General features: G+C 43.4%; 1 protein-coding gene across 2 annotated transcripts; it reads left to right on the forward strand.

The window, feature by feature from the left end:
- The first annotated feature begins 868 nt into the window (after nt 1-868).
- Nucleotides 869-20,248, forward strand: LOC133456918 (protein NDRG3-like). 2 transcript variants are annotated; one of them, XM_061735629.1, is made up of 16 exons: nt 869-990; nt 8,549-8,638; nt 8,930-8,962; nt 13,368-13,473; nt 13,613-13,733; nt 14,059-14,121; nt 14,211-14,271; nt 14,372-14,458; nt 14,571-14,627; nt 14,720-14,823; nt 14,930-14,995; nt 15,075-15,126; nt 15,212-15,259; nt 16,605-16,640; nt 16,816-16,867; nt 19,028-20,248. In XM_061735629.1, exons 2-16 carry the CDS (start codon nt 8,582-8,584, stop codon nt 19,186-19,188), a joined length of 1,104 nt encoding a protein of 367 aa, XP_061591613.1. In that variant the 5' UTR covers nt 869-990; nt 8,549-8,581; the 3' UTR covers nt 19,189-20,248. The 2 variants fall into 2 exon arrangements, with proteins under 2 accessions (XP_061591613.1, XP_061591614.1); XM_061735630.1 differs by lacking the exons at nt 869-990; nt 8,549-8,638; nt 8,930-8,962 and adding an exon at nt 10,984-11,186.
- The last annotated feature ends 611 nt before the right edge of the window (nt 20,249-20,859 follow it).

Consider the following 20,859-nt stretch of genomic DNA (forward strand, 5'->3'; position numbering starts at 1 on the left):
GTAACATACAAATACAGAGATTCAACCACCATATTGAAAAGAAATAAACAAAAGAATATATAAAGGACAAGACAGTTGAATGTAAATTAAAAGGATAAATAAAAATAAAAACAACATAATGTGCGAGAGTAGGTTTCATGTAGTCAAATTGAGCGATTTACAGATGCCAATGGTCTCTTGTGCCTTTGTGTTTTTTTGATGAGTAAATTGTTCTTATATATTGATCAAGTTCTTTTTTTAGTACAAGGAGTTCAGGTTTTCTGTGGATGAATTTGGACTTGTGTATGTGAAATTTAGCTAAAAATAAAAACAGATCAATAAAAAAGAAAGCGCCCCTATCTTTGTGATTAAAATTATGAAAACCAAAAATAACATTCTTAAAATAAAGATGAAAATCAGAAAAGACAGAATCAACAATGTACTTGTGGAAGTCCCTCCAAAATTTATAAGTGAATTCACATGACCAAAATAAGTGGGAATATGTCTCAGGATGCTTTTGGCAAAAAGAACAATTAAAGCAGCACAATGTAACTTTCAGCTTTTGTTGAGTGTTGCGGCTCCTTTGGACAAAAGCGGTAGTGCTTTACCAGTAGTGTGGAAGGGTTCCTACCATCCACCTCAAAGTTACATAGTGCCAGTGAAGGCGATACAGACCCCTCAGACCATGACAGAGGTGTCATTAAACCTGTTGGAAGTTGATGTACCATCACAATGACTCTGGAAATATTATATTAAGGTGGAAAAGTTACATTGTGCTGCTTTAACGTCTACTCTATCACAAGAGTGTAGTAGTGAAGCTTTGTTTCGTACGTCCTTACGTCAGACGTTGTTTACGTCGACGTAGCTCCGCCCCGGACCGTCCGCGTGCGAGAGAGAGGGAGAGAGAGGGAGAGAGAGGTAGAGAGAGGAATCAGCGTCAGAGCGACCAGATCCGCCTGAACCGCCTGAAAAACACGGACATTAAAGCTCCTCCGGGACTCTCGGCTGACGGTGAGTACCGGAGCCCCAGGGCGGCTCTGATCTCAGGTCTGAACTGGGACGTGTGGACAGATAATTATCCAGATAATTATCCAGCTAATTATCCAGCTAACGGTCAACAGGCGGAGGCTCGCTCATGTGTCGTAGTTGGACCGGTCCGATGCTCCGCTCGTGTGTGTGTGTGTGTGTGTGTGTGTGTGTGTGTGTGTGTGTGTGTGTGTGTGTGTGTGTGTGTGTGTGTGTGTGTGTGTGTGTGTGTGTGTGTGTGTGTGTGTGTGTGTGCGTGTGTGTGTTGGCGTGAGAGAGAACAGTGTAAAGCCTGATTTATGGTTCCGCGTTAAAATCGGCGTAGGCTCTGCGTCGGTGTAACGCGGAACCATAAATCAGCCTTGATACGTCTCCATAGCAACGGTCCGTTGCCATGGTTTCCGTTGTGAACGGTCGGGTCAGATTTCGGCCTGACAGCACTGCTCTCCTGGATACCCGGCCCCGTGTGTGACATCTGACCCAGGAGGTCCAGCAGCTCCGGTTCTGGGTGGAAACTCGACCTGAAACAGCTTTCAGGGTTCCTACGGGGGCTTGAAATCCTTGAAAGTGCTTGAATTTCAATGTTGTGTTTTCAAGGCCTGAAAAGTGCTTGAATTTTAGTTTAAGTGCTTGAAAGTGCTTGAAATTATAACTCTGTGTCTTTCACAAAATTGGGATGAGACTGTATAGTTTAGTTATTACAAGGAGAAATCAAATATACATAAACATAACTAGATGTTTACAGCACGATACAATGTACATAATTGTGATAAAAAAGTGGAAAAAATAATTGAGTGTATATATATTCCTGTGCATGTTCTCCCCGTGCTTGCGTGGGTTTCTTCCGGTTACTCCGGTTTCCTCCCACAGTCCAAAAACATGCATACTAGGTTAATTGGTGATTCTAAATTGCCCGTAGGTGTGAAAATAGCTGGGATAGGCTCCAGCAGACCCCCGTGACCCTGCAAAGGATAAAGAGGGTATAGATAATGAATGGATGGATGGATGGATATTCCTGTGCTTGAAGATTTTGAAAATGACCCTTGAAAGTGCTTGAAAAGTGCTTGAATTTGACCTTGAGAAATGTGTAGGAACCCTGATCTGCCCCAGGAGGTCCAGCAGATCCGATTCTGGATGGAAACTCGATCTGAAACAGATTTGGTCATGTCACCAACTCTTAATGATATAAATTAAAACATTACATAATTGAAAAGCGGCAGTTATCATGTGACACCATCCTGAGAGTGTCCTCCACGTGAAGGACTTGGCTTCATTAACAGTTTTAGACCCCGTCCACACGTAGCCGGATATCTGCGGATATCTGCTAAACCGGAGATATTTTCCTACGTTTTGACCTGTCATCCACACGAAAACGCAAATAAACGAAGGTTTAAAAAAACTCCGGGCAAAGTGAAGATTTTTGAAAACTCTGTTTATGTAGATGCGTGTAGACGGAGACAACCGGAGTTTTGCGTTTTCGAACGTCACATTATGCGCCAAAACAACAACAAATCTGCTCTGACGTGCGACTTTTGTTTACTACAGATGATCCAGCATCTGTTCTCCAAGCTATTAAATAAATGGTCTCTGGTCTTGACCACCGCTTACTGCGTTACACCGACACAGAGCCTACAACCGTAGGGTACGCGGCGACGCGCACCCTACGGTGCCCGCGGAGCCGCGGTGCCCGCGGAGGTGCAGCTTCCCGGGAGCCGCAGATGATCTACAGGTTAGAATGCTTATGAATGTGGTCGAAAACGCAGATCTTCGGTTATGTGTGGATGCAAATTTTTTTATAAACGGAGGGGGGAAATATTCGTTTTTAAAAATAACCGGCTACGTGTGGACGGGGTCCTAGACTTTCTGTAGAACACTGAAAGATATTGAAATGTCTGTTTCCATTGGTGGAGGTCTGGGGTAAAACCGTAGACAACAACCCCCTTTAGGTTTTCTGAACAGGTTCAGGGAAGCGATTGTAACACACACCCACATTCTGTCAATCAACGTTGGCGCCATCTAACCTCTGGATTGAGGCTCATGCTGAACTAAGATTCGTTGCAGTTCCTCTACTGACCGCTAGAGGCGGGCTCCAAAAGCAAGTCGATCTCCATCAACTCCAATGTTATATGCATAAGGTTGTTGTTGATGGCAACACGGTGGCTTAGTGGTTAGCACTGTTGCCTCACAGCGAGAAGGTTCCCGGTGCGACTCCCAGGCCCGGCAGGGTCTTTCTGTGTGGAGTTTGCATGTTCTCCCCTTGGTTGCGTGGGTTCCCTCCGGTTACTCCGGCTTCCTCCCACAGTCCACAAACATGCATAGTAGGTAAACTGGTGATTCTAAATTGCCCGTGAGTGCGAGTATGTCTGGTTGTTTGTCTGTATTTGTGCCCTGCAATGGACTGGCGACCTGTGCAGGGTGAACTCCTGCCTCTCTCCTGTAATGAGCTGGGATAGACTCCATTAGACCCCCGTGACCCTGCAAAGGATAAAGCGGGTATAGAAAATGGATGGATGGATGGATGTTTAAATGATGTGCTAATTATAAATTAAAGACATGAAAGATGGACACCCTAATTCAAAAATACATCTTTTAATGAACTTTGCTGCCAGCCGCTGTGGTGTTGCATCAGCAGCCGCCGTAATGCTTACCTGGCGCTGTACTCTTGTGCAACTCAGCAGAGAAGGGGTGATGCCTCACTCTGTTGAAGAACACGTGGTGACATCAGCTGGACGTCATTGCGCATTATGCAATTGTGGGTAGAGATAGGGAGGAGGATTATGCCTCACTCTGTTGAATTTTTCTTTTTGCAGACAATAGTTAACAATTACATTCGTTAGCAACTATTTTTATTGTTGATTTTTGGCGACAACATCGACTTATCGTTACACCCCTAGTGCTAACCTATAAAAAAATTGTATGTATCATATAAATAAAGTAAACGGGTGAAAGTTTAGTGCGTTGCTTTACTTTGTTTATGTTAACATGCACCAGACTGGAAAGGGGTCAAAAGTCCCATAATCTCTTTTTGTTACATTTTGGCTTTGTGAAGCATTGCTGCATTTATGGATATCAATATTTAAAGGTGATTACGGTATATAATTTATTTATACAAAAAAGACAAACATACATAGTAACCTGTAGCTGCCCTCTACTGCTGATGTGCAGAAATAAACACGTAGATACAGCATAGTGGATTTGCCAGGAGCGTTCTCCTTTTTATCCACCACAGGGATTGTTGGCAATTTCAGTACAAGTGTGTGTAGGGGGTCTTTTTTAGCTCCTGCTCTGAAGTAGGAGTTTTCCTATCTTCACATGTGATGCAACAGGTTGAATCAAGCGGTCAAAAATAACAAAAAGCAGCTCAGTTTTCAGCCAGACACAGGTTTAAGTAAGATGGTTGTGTGATTAAGAAAGATGTTGTAGAACCCAACACAAGGTTTAAAAATAATCTTTATGAGTGCAGATCTTTGATTGGTACAATCACTGGTTCACCACACCAGTGTAACGCTAAAAAGTACAATTTGAAGAAAGATAAAAAGAAATAAAGCATGTTAACGTCGGGAAAAGCTAAGAAAGATTCCTTTTTTAATTGCCACAAACGTAAGAATACCCTTCATATTTTAAACATAATGTAGACATTCATTTTTTTTCTAATTCACGTGAGAGAAATCTATATCTTAATGTGTGCTGTTACGTGTAAATCTTAAACAGCATTTTTTTCTTTTTAAAACTGGTTTGCTGTTTTATTGTCATGATTTTTTAATTTTATGTTTACGACTGGTCAACATTTTTCTTTTGTATTCATTATGTTTTCACAGTTGTGTTGATTTGTGGTTTATTTTGTGAGTTCATGGACTGCAGATGCAAATCAGCTGCTAGCTAACTCTGGTGCAATTGTAAAATTGTGCACTGTCCCCTTCAAATAAAGAAAGAAAGAAAGCAAATCAAACCAAGAAGAATGCAGTGACACTGAGGCCTGTGATTTATTGAGCCAGTGTGTGAAACTGAATGTGATCATCACCTGTTCACCATCGGCCACCTGTTGTTGTGGCTGCAGAGAAGAACCCCAGTGAGGCAAATCGTCTTTTTGGGAGCCCTCCAGTCCCTGTGGTCGCCTTTTGCATGGGCAGCGTAGCAACTGTGTTATAGTTGTATGTATTCAGAGCATCAGCCTTTCTGCTGCGCTACTGCCTGCAGATCCTCTTCCTTTGGCAGTGTTCACGTAATAATAGTTTTGGTCCTTAATTGCGTCATGTAGTGGTCTGATGCTGGTCTACAATCTGCCACTGCTTCGTCTGAGTAACACTTACAAACTAGTTTGAATGACTGAACTTGTCAGAAGTGTCTTTGGGCTTCCAAAGTTGCAACCCTGAATAAACCAGGCTGTATTTCGGTTTTATGGGCTTCACACAACATTGGTTTGGTCAGTGTTGGTAGATCACGACCCACAGGAAGCTCAGAATCTATTCAGACCACGCTGCTGCAACACTCACGTTTCCATGCACTAACAGAAAGTCGAATTGTTGCCTTAATCCGACCGATAATTAATTTTTAAAAGCCATGTATACACCTTAGCCGTACTGTAGTCAAACCGAACTGAAGCTCTTGAGATCGAGTTAGTGCCAGATAATGCGTCCTAATCTGAGTTATTCCAGCATGTATACGCAACTCACGTTTAGCCGAGATACTGAATGCCCCGGGACCCCGCCTTCTGGAAGTGACGGCACTGAAAGAGCTAGAATATAAACAGAGTAGGAGAAGAAGAAGACGACAACAAAGAACTAACAGACAGAACGCCAACGCAGAAGTGCATGTGGTGCCACCTATCATTACGGAGTCGGACGTACCTCACTCAATAAACGATTGTCTTCTCATGCATGTATACTCGGATTTCTCTGAACCTCCACTTTAATCCTGAGCTAGATTGTTGCCAATAATTTGATTTAGATGTGCAGGGAACCACACTGACTGTGACCCAATCTGTCTACACACACACACACACACACACACACACACACACACACACACACACACACACACACAGACAGACACCCACACACACAACACACATGTACTCATTTTTGGCCGTTGTAACAGATTTTAAAAATATTTCTAAATAAAAAAGTTAATCTCCCTTTCTGCTCATCCTTAGGAACAACCTCAACAATAGATGTTTATATGGTGCCTGTCATTCAAAAGATGGAGCTCAAATGCTTTCCATAAATTTGCATATAAAACATTTAATACATTTAAGGAAATTAAATGACTACAGAGGCTAATCCAGACATGCAGTGTATGTAGGGCAAGGTTGAATAATGACACCCTCACAATTACATGTTTGCTATGTGTTGGTAGGAATGAGGCGCTGTTCCATTCATAATTTTGTAAACAGTCAGTTACATGGTGTATTTCTTTTACAGTCTTTGTAAAAGGTCAATGAATATGAGCAGGGTATTATGAGACAATGACTCCTTTTTAGGAAATCCAGTCAAGTGGCCAGCACTAATGGAAGGTCTCAACCCAAGACAGATTCAGAGCTGTCTGGGAGACCACATTCTTCAGACAAGCTTTGTAGTCAAAAAGAGTCCTCGGAGTGATTAATTAACATAATTACCATTGATTTATACTCACAAATGACTGAAATACAGCTATCTGTCATACCTTTTTGTTGAGTAAAGTTAAAAAAAGAAAAGATGCCCCAATTTAACATTTTCTTTTTTTTTTTCATTTATCATCATCACCCACAGCCTTGACAATGTTTATTTTTATTCATGTAATTCTTGGGGAGGAGTGGGATGGTAAATGCATCAGCTGTGAATACTGAAGAATACAAACTCATTATAACGATAAAGTCACCGGGAAGCCTGTTGGGGAAGATTTTTCTGGTGAAGAAAGGCTCTCGAGGAAGTGTAGGAAAAATAGCTTACACTATTTTTAACTGTTGATTAGATTAATGTAAGTAATTGATTGCAGTTATAAGAAAGAACATTTAAACATGGATTCAATAACTCAAGATGGAATTGGGCACAGGTTTTAATACCAGGTGTAAGCACACTGACCAAGTGCTGGCCGGTTGTGACTAAATTTCTTAGAATGCCTCTTAATGGCAGGTCTGAACTCGGCTTCATCTGTGTGAGTAAGTGATTGGCTTCTGCTCTGAGCTACTGTTCATGGTCAGCAAAACTGGAAAACTTTATCATTACTCGAGCATATTGCATAGTTTCATTCACTGACTGGTGCAAAAGTCTGGAAGAAACAAGAAAACACACTTGCTGCTTTGTTCAAGGCCCTCCTGCTGCTGTTACAGATTATCTCCGTAACATTTACGGATAGGTGTGATTGATATCAACTTGATGACGTTAACGTTCCTAAAACCCTGGGAGCAACCAGGCCACGCTTGGCTTCTCTGGGATTCAAGGAAGCCTTATATCTTTCTCCAGCATGGACCACCTTTATCCGGCACAGGTCTGTCTTGGGCTGCTTGTTATTGTCATTGAGTGTTACCTCATCTGTGTTGTAGATACCATGACAATGAGGTGCAGTTGAGGCGAGATGAGGTAGAAGACACGTTGTTTGTTGTTACTGTGGTAACGGATAAGACAGAGATATGCGGCCTCATCTACAAACTCAGCAATTAGTTGGTTTAGCTCTGCAGTTCTTCAACATTTTATTTCACAATGTACAACAAAGTGAGTCTTTCCAAGGCACACCCCTAAAAACAAAATCAGCTAAATGTGTATTTCACAATGATGAGAGAAGCAATTTTCTGACTTCTGACCTTCTTCTACATTATACATTACTACAATTATTGAGTTAACATGAGATGGAGATGTGATACTGTGTTCATATTATATAGTTCCCATTAATCCAGTTATATAGCTCTATACATCTGTGATCCAAGACTCTATTTACATCCACATCCCTCGGGTTTGTGCCCCACTTCAAAAGTCGATCTTTTTTTTCAGCAGCCATCCAGCTGTACCTCGACCGAGCTTCGATGTAGGGCATGTGCTTTAGATCAATACATTGCTGCACAACATTCTCAGAATATAACTTCATTGGGATTAAAGTGATCAAACATGTAATTTTCTTGGCGATGTCATATTCAGAGTTCGGTCTTGATCTGGTTGATAACATAAGATCGCTATAAATGTCAACACTGATGTAAAGAGATGACCGTGAGAGGGAGAATGACATGTCATTAGGCCGGTGTTTTTACATCACACATCCCTCAACCTCGAGTATAACCTTATGATACCTTAGATTTTAGCAATATTCTCTCCGGCGGGTCTAAATCCCCCTTATGTGAAACAGGAAAAGTTGGAATTCCCTAAACTTCATCCGGTCCAGGGTGTAAACCCTGCACTTCGCCCAAAAAACCTGGGACAGGTGCCAGCAGATCGCTGTGCCCCTGAAATTCCTGAATAAGAAAGTAGAGTTAATTGATGGATGGATTTTAGTCCCAGTTAATTTCTATTGTTGACTGCGTGAACTCTTTAGCTCTATTTGTGCCTTTATCTGTCTTCTGCTGTGTCTTCGCCAGGTTGGTGGATTAAAAAGAAAAAAGATCCCAGTTATGGAGGAACTTCATGATGTCCAGCTGACTGAGATCAAGCCGCTGCTCACAGGACAGGTAGGTGGTGTGGCTTTGCCCTGGTCTCTCCCGTCTTTTACCTGTTGGTGAGAACAATTAGGAAACTCTTAGGTTGAAATAATTGGAACCCTGGAAGGAAATATGTTTTAATAAGTCTGACACCTTTAAAGGTCACTGTTCTAGGGGGCGGACATTTTTCTGTTTTTCCTGAATTAAAGATAAAACATCAAAACGATATACGTACAGCCATCTTAAATTTTATCTTGATTAAAAATGGTTCTTCAGTAGTAGAAGAGTTTAAAGCTGACCACCTTCTTTGTGTTGTTTCAGAACGGGAGAAACCTCCAGGACTTTGATTGTCTGGTAAATTGAGCAACAACACAAAACACAACACAAAGAGCCTTTTGCAGTAAACAGTTAGTCAGTGATCTGTCAGTCAAAGAGAGACCGGGAGGCTGAATGTGGCCATATAATATTGATCATCAGTAGAGTAGGTCAGTCCGGCTGATTGTTTCCATGATGGTTCCCGATGAAGCTCGGACCTCCTGCTCCTGCGCTACATTCAGAGGATGTGGTAAATCCTGCTGTTACTCGTCAGGGAGTTTCACGCAGGTATCCATCTGATGTTCATCATCACACAGATTTGTTTTAATAACAAAGCTCATGGAGATGCTTGAAGTCCCTGAAATGCTTGAATTTTACTGATGTGTCTTTGAAATCGTAACCTTTTGTTTCACAACAAATATCGACCGGACTGAATAGTTTGTTCAGTGGAAAAATAAAACGGAGAGCTTAGCATGACTATAGCTTGACCTGGACCCTGCATGCTCTGTGTCGTCTGGCGGGGTGTTTTCACATTTACCTTCTCACCAAACTCAAAGTTGGATATGGGACCCCAACGAGGCTGCTGTTTCAATGACCCGGACTCAAGGTCCTGTGACCCATGAAGAGGACCACATCCACATGCAGCGGTGCTGAGTTCACAGAATGGACGTGCAGCCTCTCGGTGACCGTCTGTCAGTCTTCTGGAAGATAAATTACAGTCGGACACTGACGTTTGTTTCTGCTCGCTTCAGACCGGCTCATGCAGGGGAACTGTGTGTGATGTCATGGAGCAACGCCAGTCCTTCTTGGCAGTAATGACATGCTTATTTGTGGATTATACGCAATTAAAGTAAGCAGTGTCATGTGACAGTGACCATAACTTTAGTTAATTTAGTGCAGATGGAAACCTGGCTGACCTGGCCCAGTGCATCAGGCCCAAGTACAAGTTAGATCATTATTTTCCGCGTGTGTGTGTGTGTGTGTTTGTAATCTGCAGCTTCATGTCTTAGTTGATCGGAAAACCCGCTCAGGTTTGAAAAATGGTTACAGGTGCTGTGTAAAAGTAGTTGTCCCGACAGGAGGTGTGTCTCCATCTGCAGAGTGCCCATTGAATCAGTCTCCTCATAAAACATTCATTTTCTCTTAGCTTGATAGAATTAACTTTCGGCTGCAAAATCAGAGACATCTTCCTTCAGTTTGTCATCACTTTGGCTCTTCGGAACACCAATACCATCTTTTTGGTATGATTTAAATAAAATAACAAATAATTTTGAATACATGATTATATAGATGGAATATATACAGGGCTGTCTCAGAAAATTAGAATATTGTGATTTTCTGTAATGCAATTAAAAAAAACTAAAATGTCATACATTCTGGATTCATTACAAATCAACTGAAATATTGCAAGCCTTTTATTATTTTAATATTGCTGATCATGGCTTACAGCTTAAGAAAACTCAAATATCCTACCTCAAAAAATTAGAATATTCTGGGAATCTTAAACTGTAATCCATAATCAGCAATATTAAAATAATAAAAGGCTTGCAATATTTCAGTTGATTTATAATGAATCCAGAATGTATGACATTTTAGTTTTTTAAATTGCATTACAGAAAATAAAGAACTTTATCACAATATTCTAATTTTCTGAGACAGTCCTGTGTATATATATAGATGGAATCGATCAGAGGTTGAGTGTTAGTAAAAGTTAATAAAAATGCTTTAAAAGTGCTTGAATTTGACCGGGGAGGACGTGTCTGAACCCTGCAGAAACGACCACTCCATCAGCACAGGCATTTAGTTTGCTTTCATATTGTACAAATCATTCTTTCCTTGCGGTGGGGTTTAATTTCTTTTTAAAACAGGACAAGCTGAGAAGAGAGGGATGAAAAAAATGGTGGGTGAGAAAGAGGAGAACAAAACCGGGTCATGAGAAAGTGAAGCTTGAGAGGCAGAACTCAAGTGGTTGGCTGTTAAGACATTAAGACCGTCCACCTGTCGGCCAATGACCACAGAGATTATTCCTCTTTATCCAATCAGTCCACCTCCGCTCGCCATCTTCCTTAGCTGGTCAGACAGCTGAAGGACAACACTCCTCATGTCTGCGTGAAGTTCTGCTGCGTGTGAAACGTTGTGATTCGATTCTCTCTTAAACTCGTCTTCGTGCACCTCCCATCTTAAACTCCACCTTCGTCATCCCATCAGGATGATCGACTCCCTGGATTTGCATCAGATCTCCTGTTCGTTGGGAGTTGGGGTGGTGAGTTAGTCACTTAGATGTCCGTTAATCCTCCTGATTCACGCTTCACCAGCTGCTAGTGTAGAGGAATCTTTTAGTGAGTCGAGATGTAGCCTGTTGAGCTGATTTACCTGCTTCCAGGTGAAGCCCCGTTTCTGTGTTTCATCCTCCAGACTTCCTCTGTTTACCAGGTGCAGAGTCCATGACAGAAGTATGTGATGGGGGTCCCCACAGCTAGTCCCCAAGTAGGGAGTGGGCTGTCATAAAGAGTGTCATAGATGCCACTAGGAGGTTAATGATCTGGTTAGTGGTAAACAGTCAGCTAGGACCTTAATCGTCTTTTTTTTTTCCTGTGATTTCCAGGGTTTTTTCCTTTTTTCATCTGTGCTGAAGTGTATTACGTCATAAACGATCCTCCATTTCTCAAACGTGACCTCAACCGACTTGATGCACAGATGGATGTAGATGGTTCTTTCCAAGATGATAAAAGCGCGACTCTTCATTTATAAAGAGATTAAACACTGACAGAACAGATATCTTTCCTCTTATTATTCTTGCATGCAGACCCTTTAAACCAGTTCTCCTCCTTCATACGGATACTTGCAGCTTTCACTGTTCCTCTGGATTTAGTTTGTCTTATTAAATCCCACACTGACACCATGATGTTGGGATCAGGGCTTGGTGCCATCATGATTCAGCTCCAACAGTCCTTGTTTTCAGGACTTCTTGTGGCTGCAGTTGCTGTGGATCATGTTCATGCTCATTGTGGTGATTGAAAGACTGAAACTTTGTTGTGTTTGGGACGGTTGAAGCGTCATCCGGGTGGTGTTACGTGCTCCGTTTTCAATCCCTCACTGCAGTTGCACAAGCTGAGCCTCAAACTGCACCGAGCCTGATATTTATTCTTGGAGGAATCCTCTGTTATAGCCAGATGCATCTTCTTGTAACACGAGCCGTCAACCTCCAGCAGCTGCTCCCATCCTCCTGCAGCCGCCCGTTGTGTTGGTAAAGGGAAACACTTGTCTTTAATCCCCCTCAGAGGCACAGATGATGTGAGTGGATCTGACCACAGCTCCAGGTTGCAGAGGCGTCCGTCAGCTCGCAGGACTCCAACTGCTGTGTATTTTTAAAGCCCAGTTTTTCCCTCCGCTTTGTTTTGCTGGGCTGTAGTCGGCAGCAGCTTCAGCTTTTAGTGTCGCTCTGGCTTATCTAAATGTGTTTTTCATCTCGTTATGAGTTTATTTGCTCTCCCTTCTGCTGGGCTGCTCCCTTAAAACTCCAGAAAACACTTTCCACCTGTTTGTAACATGAAAAACATCTGTTTTTTTTACTGGAAACAGGTTGCTGGTTTATTTGTGTCAGAAATGTTTGAACTGAAACTGTTGGAGGGAAACTCATCTGCACAATATGGGGAAAAACACCTGGAAGGGGGACGTATTTATAAATACAAGAAAAAAGAGATCTAAGACAAACATTTACATGCAGAAATCCTTGATACAAAAGCTTGAAACTGAACTTTCGTCTGTGTGTCTGTTCCGTGAGGATGTGTATGTATGTGAGCGGCCGAGCTGGAAGTCCATTAATGGGATCAGTTGGATGTTTCCGTGGCTGCTTCATTAACAAGATTACATGACGACACTTCAGCTTATAAATACATGACGCCATCCATCTCCCTGCCTCACTGCTTTCATCCACCACGACACCCAGTCACCACAAGACTTCTGCTGCTTTACCATCACACTCACATCCTTGTGTATTCATCCTGTTGAATCACATCCCAAAAGTCATTGTGTGGTTTTTGGGGTTATGTTCTGGTACCTTTTATTTAACCAGGAAAAGTTACTCTTGTGACATCTTTAATCAAGATAACAAAAGTCTATTAAAGGCTATTTCAAATCCACTTCAAGTTGTTTTTCAATTCAGCCACATCCTGTTGGGGCGTCATAACAATCCACACATAAGTGGAGACGATTAGGAGGAATTACGCGAGTGCACAGAGCTCAAACTGGACATTTGAAGGCACAATAATTCAGTTCTAGACTGAAACAACATGCCTCCTCAACATATTCTTCTTGTCATGAAAAGTCAGTAAAGCTCTCCGCTACGTCCAGCAACCCCCCCCTCATTATTGATCTCTGTAAGGGCAGAGGTTGTCTGAGGGAAGTGAAGTGATGTTGATCTAATGTTTACTCTGGTCTTCAGGAGCATGATGTGGAGACAGCCCACGGTGTGCTGCATGTCACTATGAGGGGGGTTGCTAAGGGCAACCGACCCACAATCCTCACCTACCACGACATCGGACTCAACCGTAAGTAAACAAAAACACACATGGTGTCAACATGAAGAAACACGCATAAAGAACCAAAACCTGACGCATCATTTCATTGTTGGGGTTTGTGTGTACGGTGTGTGTGTGTACGGTGTGTGTGTGTACGGTGGGTGTGTAGATAAATCTTGTTTCAACAGTCTGTTTAACTACGAGGACATGCAAGAAGTGACGCAGCACTTCTCAGTTCTGCATGTTGATGCTCCAGGACAGCAGGAGAACGCTCCCGTATTCCCCACCGGGTAACACACACACACACACACACACACACACACACACACACACACACACACACACACACACACACACCTCGTAAGGCTCCAGCTCCCATTTTCCTGCAGACACATCTTGTATTTTTGAAGTGAAACACTGGGCTCAGTCGTGCACACATGCTGGAGAGCAGGAGAAACAACGTTCATCTATGAAAGTTAAGAGTAATAAACAGGGTTAAACTCAACTTTATTCAAAGATGAGGCTCGACTTTGGTTCAGATTTAGAGTTAGTGAAGAGGTAGAGATTGTTGGGGTGTCACCACAGTCACCCGGAGTGACCCGGCTGTGTATGCAGGTACCAGTATCCCACCATGGATGACCTGGCTGAGATGCTTCCATCCGTCCTCACGCAGCTTCAGTAAGTGCGTCGTCTTCCCGGTGAAGTCAGCCATGCGTGTTTTGGTTGCCTGGTGACCCAGCATCCTCCCCTGGTGTGTTTGTGGTTAGGGTGAAGAATGTGATCGGTATCGGCGTCGGGGCTGGAGCCTACATCCTCACTAAGCTGGCTGTAAGTAAACACACGTCGCCTCGTTTTTCCTGGTTTCTGCCTCTCTGCTTCCTCCTGCTGGTCTGGGACTGTAACTTGATGGGGGCTGGTTCTCTTTCAGCTAAACGAGCCCAGTTTAGTGGAGGGTTTGATTCTGATCAACATCGACCCCTGTGCCAAGGGCTGGGTGGACTGGGCCACCTCCAAGGTAACAACAAACACCCCACTTCCTCTGTAATATCAACTTTTGAACACTGAAAGATGAAAATCTGTCAGTAAACGAGTCGATGATGAAAGTTGAGAGATAATGTTTCACGCAGCTCAGCGGCTGGACGAGCAACCTGGGGGACGTCATCATGGGACACCACTTCAGCACCGTAAGGACAGCTTCACTTCATAGCAGCCACAGTTTCACTGGCACAGCTTTTGTCCCCATGTCCACTGGAATGTTTCCCGTCTGTATGAGCAGGACGAGTTATCCGAGAACAAGGAGATCGTCCAGACGTACAGGCTGCACGTCTCTCAGGACATACCGCAGGACAACCTGGCCCTGTTCTACACCAGCTACGACAGGTGGGACGTCAGGATTGAACTAGAGCTGCCCAGGAGCCAGACATCCAGTATTTATGCGTGTGTTTGTGTGTGTGTGCGTGTGCGTGTGTGTGTGTGTGTGCGTTAGTCGTGTTGAGTTGCAGATGGAGCGGCCGGTCCCTGGCCTGAATGAAAACACAGTCAACACTCTCAGGTATTATTTCTGTTACCCTGAATGTGTCCGGTGGTCATGTGACACACACTCGGTCTGATTGTGTGCGTGTTTTTCTCAGGTGTCCTGCTCTGCTGGTGGTTGGAGACACGTCTCCTGCCGTGGATGCTGTGGTGAGTGCCCGCCCAGTTCCCATGACAACAGTGTGTGTGTGTGATGTCACACTGTGGTAAAGCCCACCTGTGTGCTGCTCTGCAGGTGGAGTGTAATTCCAGACTGAACCCCACCAAGACCACCCTGCTCAAGGTATCCGTCGCTGTCGTCTCCCGTCTCTCATCAGGCTGAGAAGTTCACAGGGGGCAGAAAAGTGTCCAGGTCTTACTTGTCCTCCCGCGTTAGTCTGAAACTGTTCCCCCAGGTTCTGAGCAGGTGATCAGTGTAAAGATAACCGGTGCAGAGCAGCGTGACCCGGCTGGGGGTGTAGATGTAAACAGGACAACCACACAAAGATGCTCTTGTGGAATTAGCTGGTTTTCAGCATTAATGTGCCATAAAATGTGCTTTTATCCAAATCACAATAAGAGACAAACACAGCGAGACCTGGTGCAGTTTTTTCTATTGTTGCTTTGGGCCCGTTAGGGAATTAACAACTATGACAATAACGAAACAAGTGATGTCCACGTATGGGCATGCCAGGTCTGTGCTCCAGAAAAAGAATGTAAACTTGGTCTAATTACTTTAGCTAAAGCTAAGTGACCATCAAGTCTGATTACAGCTAACTAGTCACCGAGGTTTACTAACACATCCAGGACTTTTGAATTGAATATCTTATGTAATGATGTCAGCCAGCGGAGGCTCAGTAGAAGCTGGATCATGCAGCAGGACCACAACCGCAAGCATGGAAGTAAATCCTCCACAGAATAGCTTCAGGAAAACACAATCCGTGGGAATCCAGCCCCCCCACAGAGAGGCTGGGGTCAGGCTTCAGAAGAGCCTGTCCCACCGGAGTGAGAGATGAACGGCCAGATGTTCTTTCTGAGCGGCGTGCAGCTCTGATTCAGAGATACTGAACCTACTGAAGCCAGTGTTGGCTGGAGCTGCTGTTAACTCTGAGCACTCTGGGAGCGTTTACTCCGATTGTACAGACACGTGGAATTATAACTGTTGTCTATTTTTGTGACGTATGTGAGGTAACACGCAACGGCTCACGTCTTTAACCTTTTTCAGGCTTTAATTTAGTCTCCGTCGGGTCATTCTGACCTGCCACAACCAGCGTGTTTTTACCTTTCAAGCACACAGATTATTAGTTTTAAAAGAGTGTTCATAAAAATCAGCATGTGGTCTGTAATTTACTACAAAAGGTTTTAACTTTTGAGGTTTTTATTTCTTGTTTCTATTTTTTTTCTCCCCATTTTTCAGTTGCTGAGAATGAACATATTTTTGTGGACTTGGTTAGGTTTCCCAGAAGCCCCTTAGTCTCCCAAAGCTCTCTTCTAAATAATTCTAATACTAGAAAAAAGGAAACTGTCCTGACGTTCGTTTGTGGGGGCGGGTGATAGAAGTGTGCCGTCTTAAAGCTGGTTATTCTCAAGTCTGAGGTGGCCGTTGAAGAGCCCGTCTCAGCAGACGTTGTTCTTTGTGTTTCCACTAGATGGCAGACTGTGGAGGACTTCCTCAGGTGGTTCAGGTGAGGCTCTCACATCCACCCATGCTGTGGGCTGAAAATCAGGGAAAATATGTGTTATTCTTCCACACAACCACTGTTAAAGCATCTAGATGTGTCTGAGATGTAAAACTCATCAAGTTTCTGTCCAAAGTGTCCCAAATGGAAACTAAAGAGAGTCTTCTTGTTTTGTCTTCAGCCTGGAAAGCTGGCCGAGGCCTTTAAGTACTTCGTCCAGGGCATGGGCTACAGTGAGTGAACGTTTTTCTGCTGTTGCATCCTTCCCCTGGTCTGTCTCTCCGTGTTTGTTTGTGCCGCTGACATGCGGCTCTGCTGGATTATTCCTGGTGGTGGTTTGTTTTAATTTCAAAAAGATTCTCATAATCTGCACAACCCAAACAAGACACGCTAGACAGGCGATGTCACGCTAGACGCGGCAGTCTATCTCTAGAAATCCCCCACTAAAGATCCCCCACCTCAACACCAACATCCCAGACCAGAGAAACAGAACCCGGGCCGAGTCCTGGAGCTGCAGCACTCCTGCAACGGGTTAAAGGTCATTTTGACAGTCAGGGTGCGGTCTTGTCCATCGTCTTACAAGACTTTTTTTCGGTTTTATCTGAGAAAAAACTAACAAAGAAGAAACCATTAAGCAGTAAAATTAACCAGAATCTTGATTCTGTTGGTCTGCACCTATTAACCCGTCTAAACCCGCTAACCGGTCTGAACAGATTCCACCTCAGTCGCTGTGCTTCATGTCGGCCTCATCAGGAGTAAATATTTTTGAAAAAGTCACTTTTTCATATCAAATTTTAGAAACAAAGAATCTGAGAAAGAGTTGATGTTGTTTCTGTGAAAAGCTGTTTGTGTTTGTTTTCTAGCTCTGCATCTGTAGTTAGTCTGTAAGTACCAGTGTGAAGCTGAGGTGTGTGTGTGTGTGTGTGTGTGTGTGTGTGTGTGTGTGTGTGTGTGTGTGTGTGTGTGTGTGTGTGTGTGTGTGTGTGTGTGTGTGTGTGAGAGAGAGACTGGACGCCCTCTTCTCAACCTGTCCTCCCTCTCTCTGCTTGTGTTTTCTGTCGTTCCCTCATGTTGTACTAAGTCATCTGAGCATCCGATCAGGTATCAGGTCCTCAGCCTCAGTCCTCCTCCTCCTCTTCCTCCTCTTCCTCCTCCCTCTCCCTCTAGCTCGTGCTAGTGTCTGCATGTCTGTCAGTGTTATGTTTGCGGTAGAGTGACCAGCAAAGCATGCTGCTTTGTTCACCCCACAGACTCACCTGCTGCTCGTAGCGCTTTTAAACTGCTCGTTTCTGCTAAGAATAAATTCATGTTCCACATGAATATGGACCCACAGCTTGAATGTGTGAGGTCACGTGAGGATTTCCAGCAATTTTGTTATTTATCACAACCAACATTTCTTAGAGAGACGTGTCGTTTATTCAACTACGTACATAGATCCTTGAAACCTTCAGGAGTAAGTGAAGTAAGGTGTTCCAGCTTTCCCAGGTCCAGGAACAACCTATAAACCCACCAGGAAACAAGTCCTCCCAAACATCAGCCCTGCATGCTCGTACGTCCACTTTGTCAAATATGTTTGTTTCCCATTTCTGATGAGATTTGAGACGTTTGTCAGAGAATGAACTTGTTTCTTTCTGCTGTCGGAGTTCGTTAGTCACGAAAGCAGAAGAGTAAATAAGTACTGCGTTTCACTGGCGTTTACGTCATAGTAACTCACGTCAGGAGAGGGACCGGTCACCTACATTTCTGGACCCACACACCCGCACACTCAAGGTCAGCTGGAGCAGCTTAAGATGAAAACTCTCCGTGTCGCCAGACTTCTCCTTCTCCGCCGACCCGGTCTCCCCGGGTCGGCGGAGAAGGAAACCCTGACTCACATCTGCTTCGTTTCTGCTTTTTGTCACGTTTAAAATGTGACTCGGCAGCTTTTTTCTATCCAAACTGAATGTACAGGACTGTCTCAGAAAATTAGAATATTGTGATAAAGTCCTTTATTTTCTGTAATGCAAAAATGTCATACATTCTGGATTCATTACAAATCAACTGAAATATTGCAAGCCTTTTATTATTTTAATATTGCTGATGATGGCTTACAGTTTAAGAAAACTCAAATATCCTATCTCAAAAAATTAGAATATTCTGGAAATCTTGAACTGTAAGCCTTAATAAGCAATATTAAAATAATAAAAGGCTTGTAATATTTAATTTGATTTGTAATGAATCCAGAATGTATGACATTTTTGTTTTTTAAATTGCATTACAGAAAATAAAGGACTTTATCACAATATTCTAATTTTCTGAGACAGTCCTGTAGATGTTCATGAGCGTGGACGATTCACATCCCGAAGACCTCCCGGTTCCACGCTCACGCGGTCCTTCATGTGTGTCACCTGCAGTGCCCACGGCTGGCATGACCCGGCTGGTTCGCTCCAGGACCCACTCGGCCTCCAGCATGGGCTCCGTGGAGGGAGCCCGCAGCCGCAGCGCCACCAACACGCAGCCAGCGGGCGCCAGCCCCGAGCACGCCGCCTCGCACGCCATCGAGATGACGGCATAGGACCCGCCCTCCCTTCCTGCTCTGCTCTCCATCTTCTCCTCAGGTTCTGGTGTCCACCTGAACCGGCGTCGATCACAGCTGATCAGAGTTGTCAACATTCTTCCAAAAAGCGGAACGTTCTTCAAGGTGGAGATGAAAGTTTGAAGTCTCCCTCCTCCCCCCGTGTTTAGAGGTGGAGGGTTCTGGTTGGCGGCTCTGCCGCCTGGTTCTCTTCTAGATGCTGATGTTGCCCCGCTTCCATGGAGACCTCCTGTTGCCATGGTGATGCTTTAGCCGTAACCGTACATGTGTTCAGTTCATATTTATAAGCAGGTGTGTTTTTCTCAGGTCTCTTCTCTAAATGTGCTTCTGATCTTTTTATCTTACTTTTATTATTCTAACCATTCTGAATGTTGTTCATGGTGGTGGTGTTTTTTTTGAAGAAATAAGCTCCTTTTTAAAGTTTAACTGTTTTCCTGCCAATAAAATGACATTTAAGGGAATATTTCACCAAAAACAGAGGCGTGCTTGACCCAGATATTCTGCTAATCTCTGAGTAAACAAGTAAACAGAACGACATGAGAACACATTTAAAAACACAAAGATGTCACTGAAATGAGTCACAGACGCTGTATAAAGATCCGGTTCAACAGTAACTTTAAACATCAAAACGGTTGTTAAAGCTCATCAGCATGAGTTTGTTTCTCAGTTTCATCACAAACAGAAAATGTTTATTTTAACACCGAACTAGCGGTTAAAAACTCCTGAACAAACACGGAGCTGCATTTGGACACTTGTTCTGACGTGAACGTGTTTGGTTTTCTTTGGTTCACTTGAAGCTCTTTTTAATCCTCTGAGCTCTTCCTGGGACCCCGAAACCTCATCTGTTCTTTTATTTCTCTACAAGACGTTTCTTCCCGTCTGAGGTTCAGACCGGTCCACCACAGAGACTTGATTCCAGCCGTTTCCTGGTGATTTGTACTGAAACTGTAGCCGCTGGGTCACCCTGAGGTTCTTTACTGGATATTGTTCTGATTTATTTAGAATGTGAACAAATGTTTGTAATTAAATAAACTCAATGAACCAGTTTGTGTGAACTTTTCTGAGATGGGAGTGGCCTCTGTGGTATGATTGACAGTCTGTTGGTTAGTTACGCTTAGTTTGCAGATGTGTTTCGAACAATCAGACGCCGAAGAATAATCGACGCGAGGAAGCAAGAAAAATGTGCACGTTCACTTCATTAAGATGTCAAACAGCCGCTCTCCCAGAGATGGAGGGAAATGTTTCATCTTCACTACAAAGATCAAATCTGATGAGTTTACATTATCAACATGTTTAAATATCAGTTTAATTGTGCTCCATGTGTGTTGAGTGCTGCTGGACTTGTCTCCTGAACACTCTCGAAGGAGTTTAAAGTAATTCCTGGTTCAATAAAGATGAGATTACATTTAAAATAGGACAAATCTGAATCCTCAACAGAATTAATCAGGCTTTTGGAAGCTAAATAAAATAAATTTACAAAAACACATCCCATTTCAGCTTTAGAGGAGTGATGTTGTCTGTGACCAGACCTCCCGTTACATTATCGATCAGCTGGGACCTTCTGCTTCACAGATGTTGACAAAAGCAGCACATCTGTTAACCCTGGAGACTTGAGACCAATAGTCCTACTTAAAATGAGCCAACAGACAG

The sequence above is a fragment of the Cololabis saira genome, chromosome 12, assembly GCF_033807715.1.
Source record: "Cololabis saira isolate AMF1-May2022 chromosome 12, fColSai1.1, whole genome shotgun sequence".
Classification (NCBI taxonomy): Eukaryota; Metazoa; Chordata; class Actinopteri; order Beloniformes; family Belonidae; genus Cololabis; species Cololabis saira.

What these genes read in the sequence shown, in the direction of transcription:
- LOC133456918 (XM_061735629.1), top strand. Translation starts at nt 8,582, where the DNA reads ATGGAGGAACTTCATGATGTCCAGCTGACTGAGATCAAGCCGCTGCTC. An exon ending in AGCCGCTGCTCACAGGACAG is followed by an intron (nt 8,639 to 8,929) that starts GTAGGTGGTGTG and finishes GTGTTGTTTCAG; the next exon opens with AACGGGAGAAACCTCCAGGA. An exon ending in CCAAGACCACCCTGCTCAAG is followed by an intron (nt 15,260 to 16,604) that starts GTATCCGTCGCT and finishes TGTTTCCACTAG; the next exon opens with ATGGCAGACTGTGGAGGACT.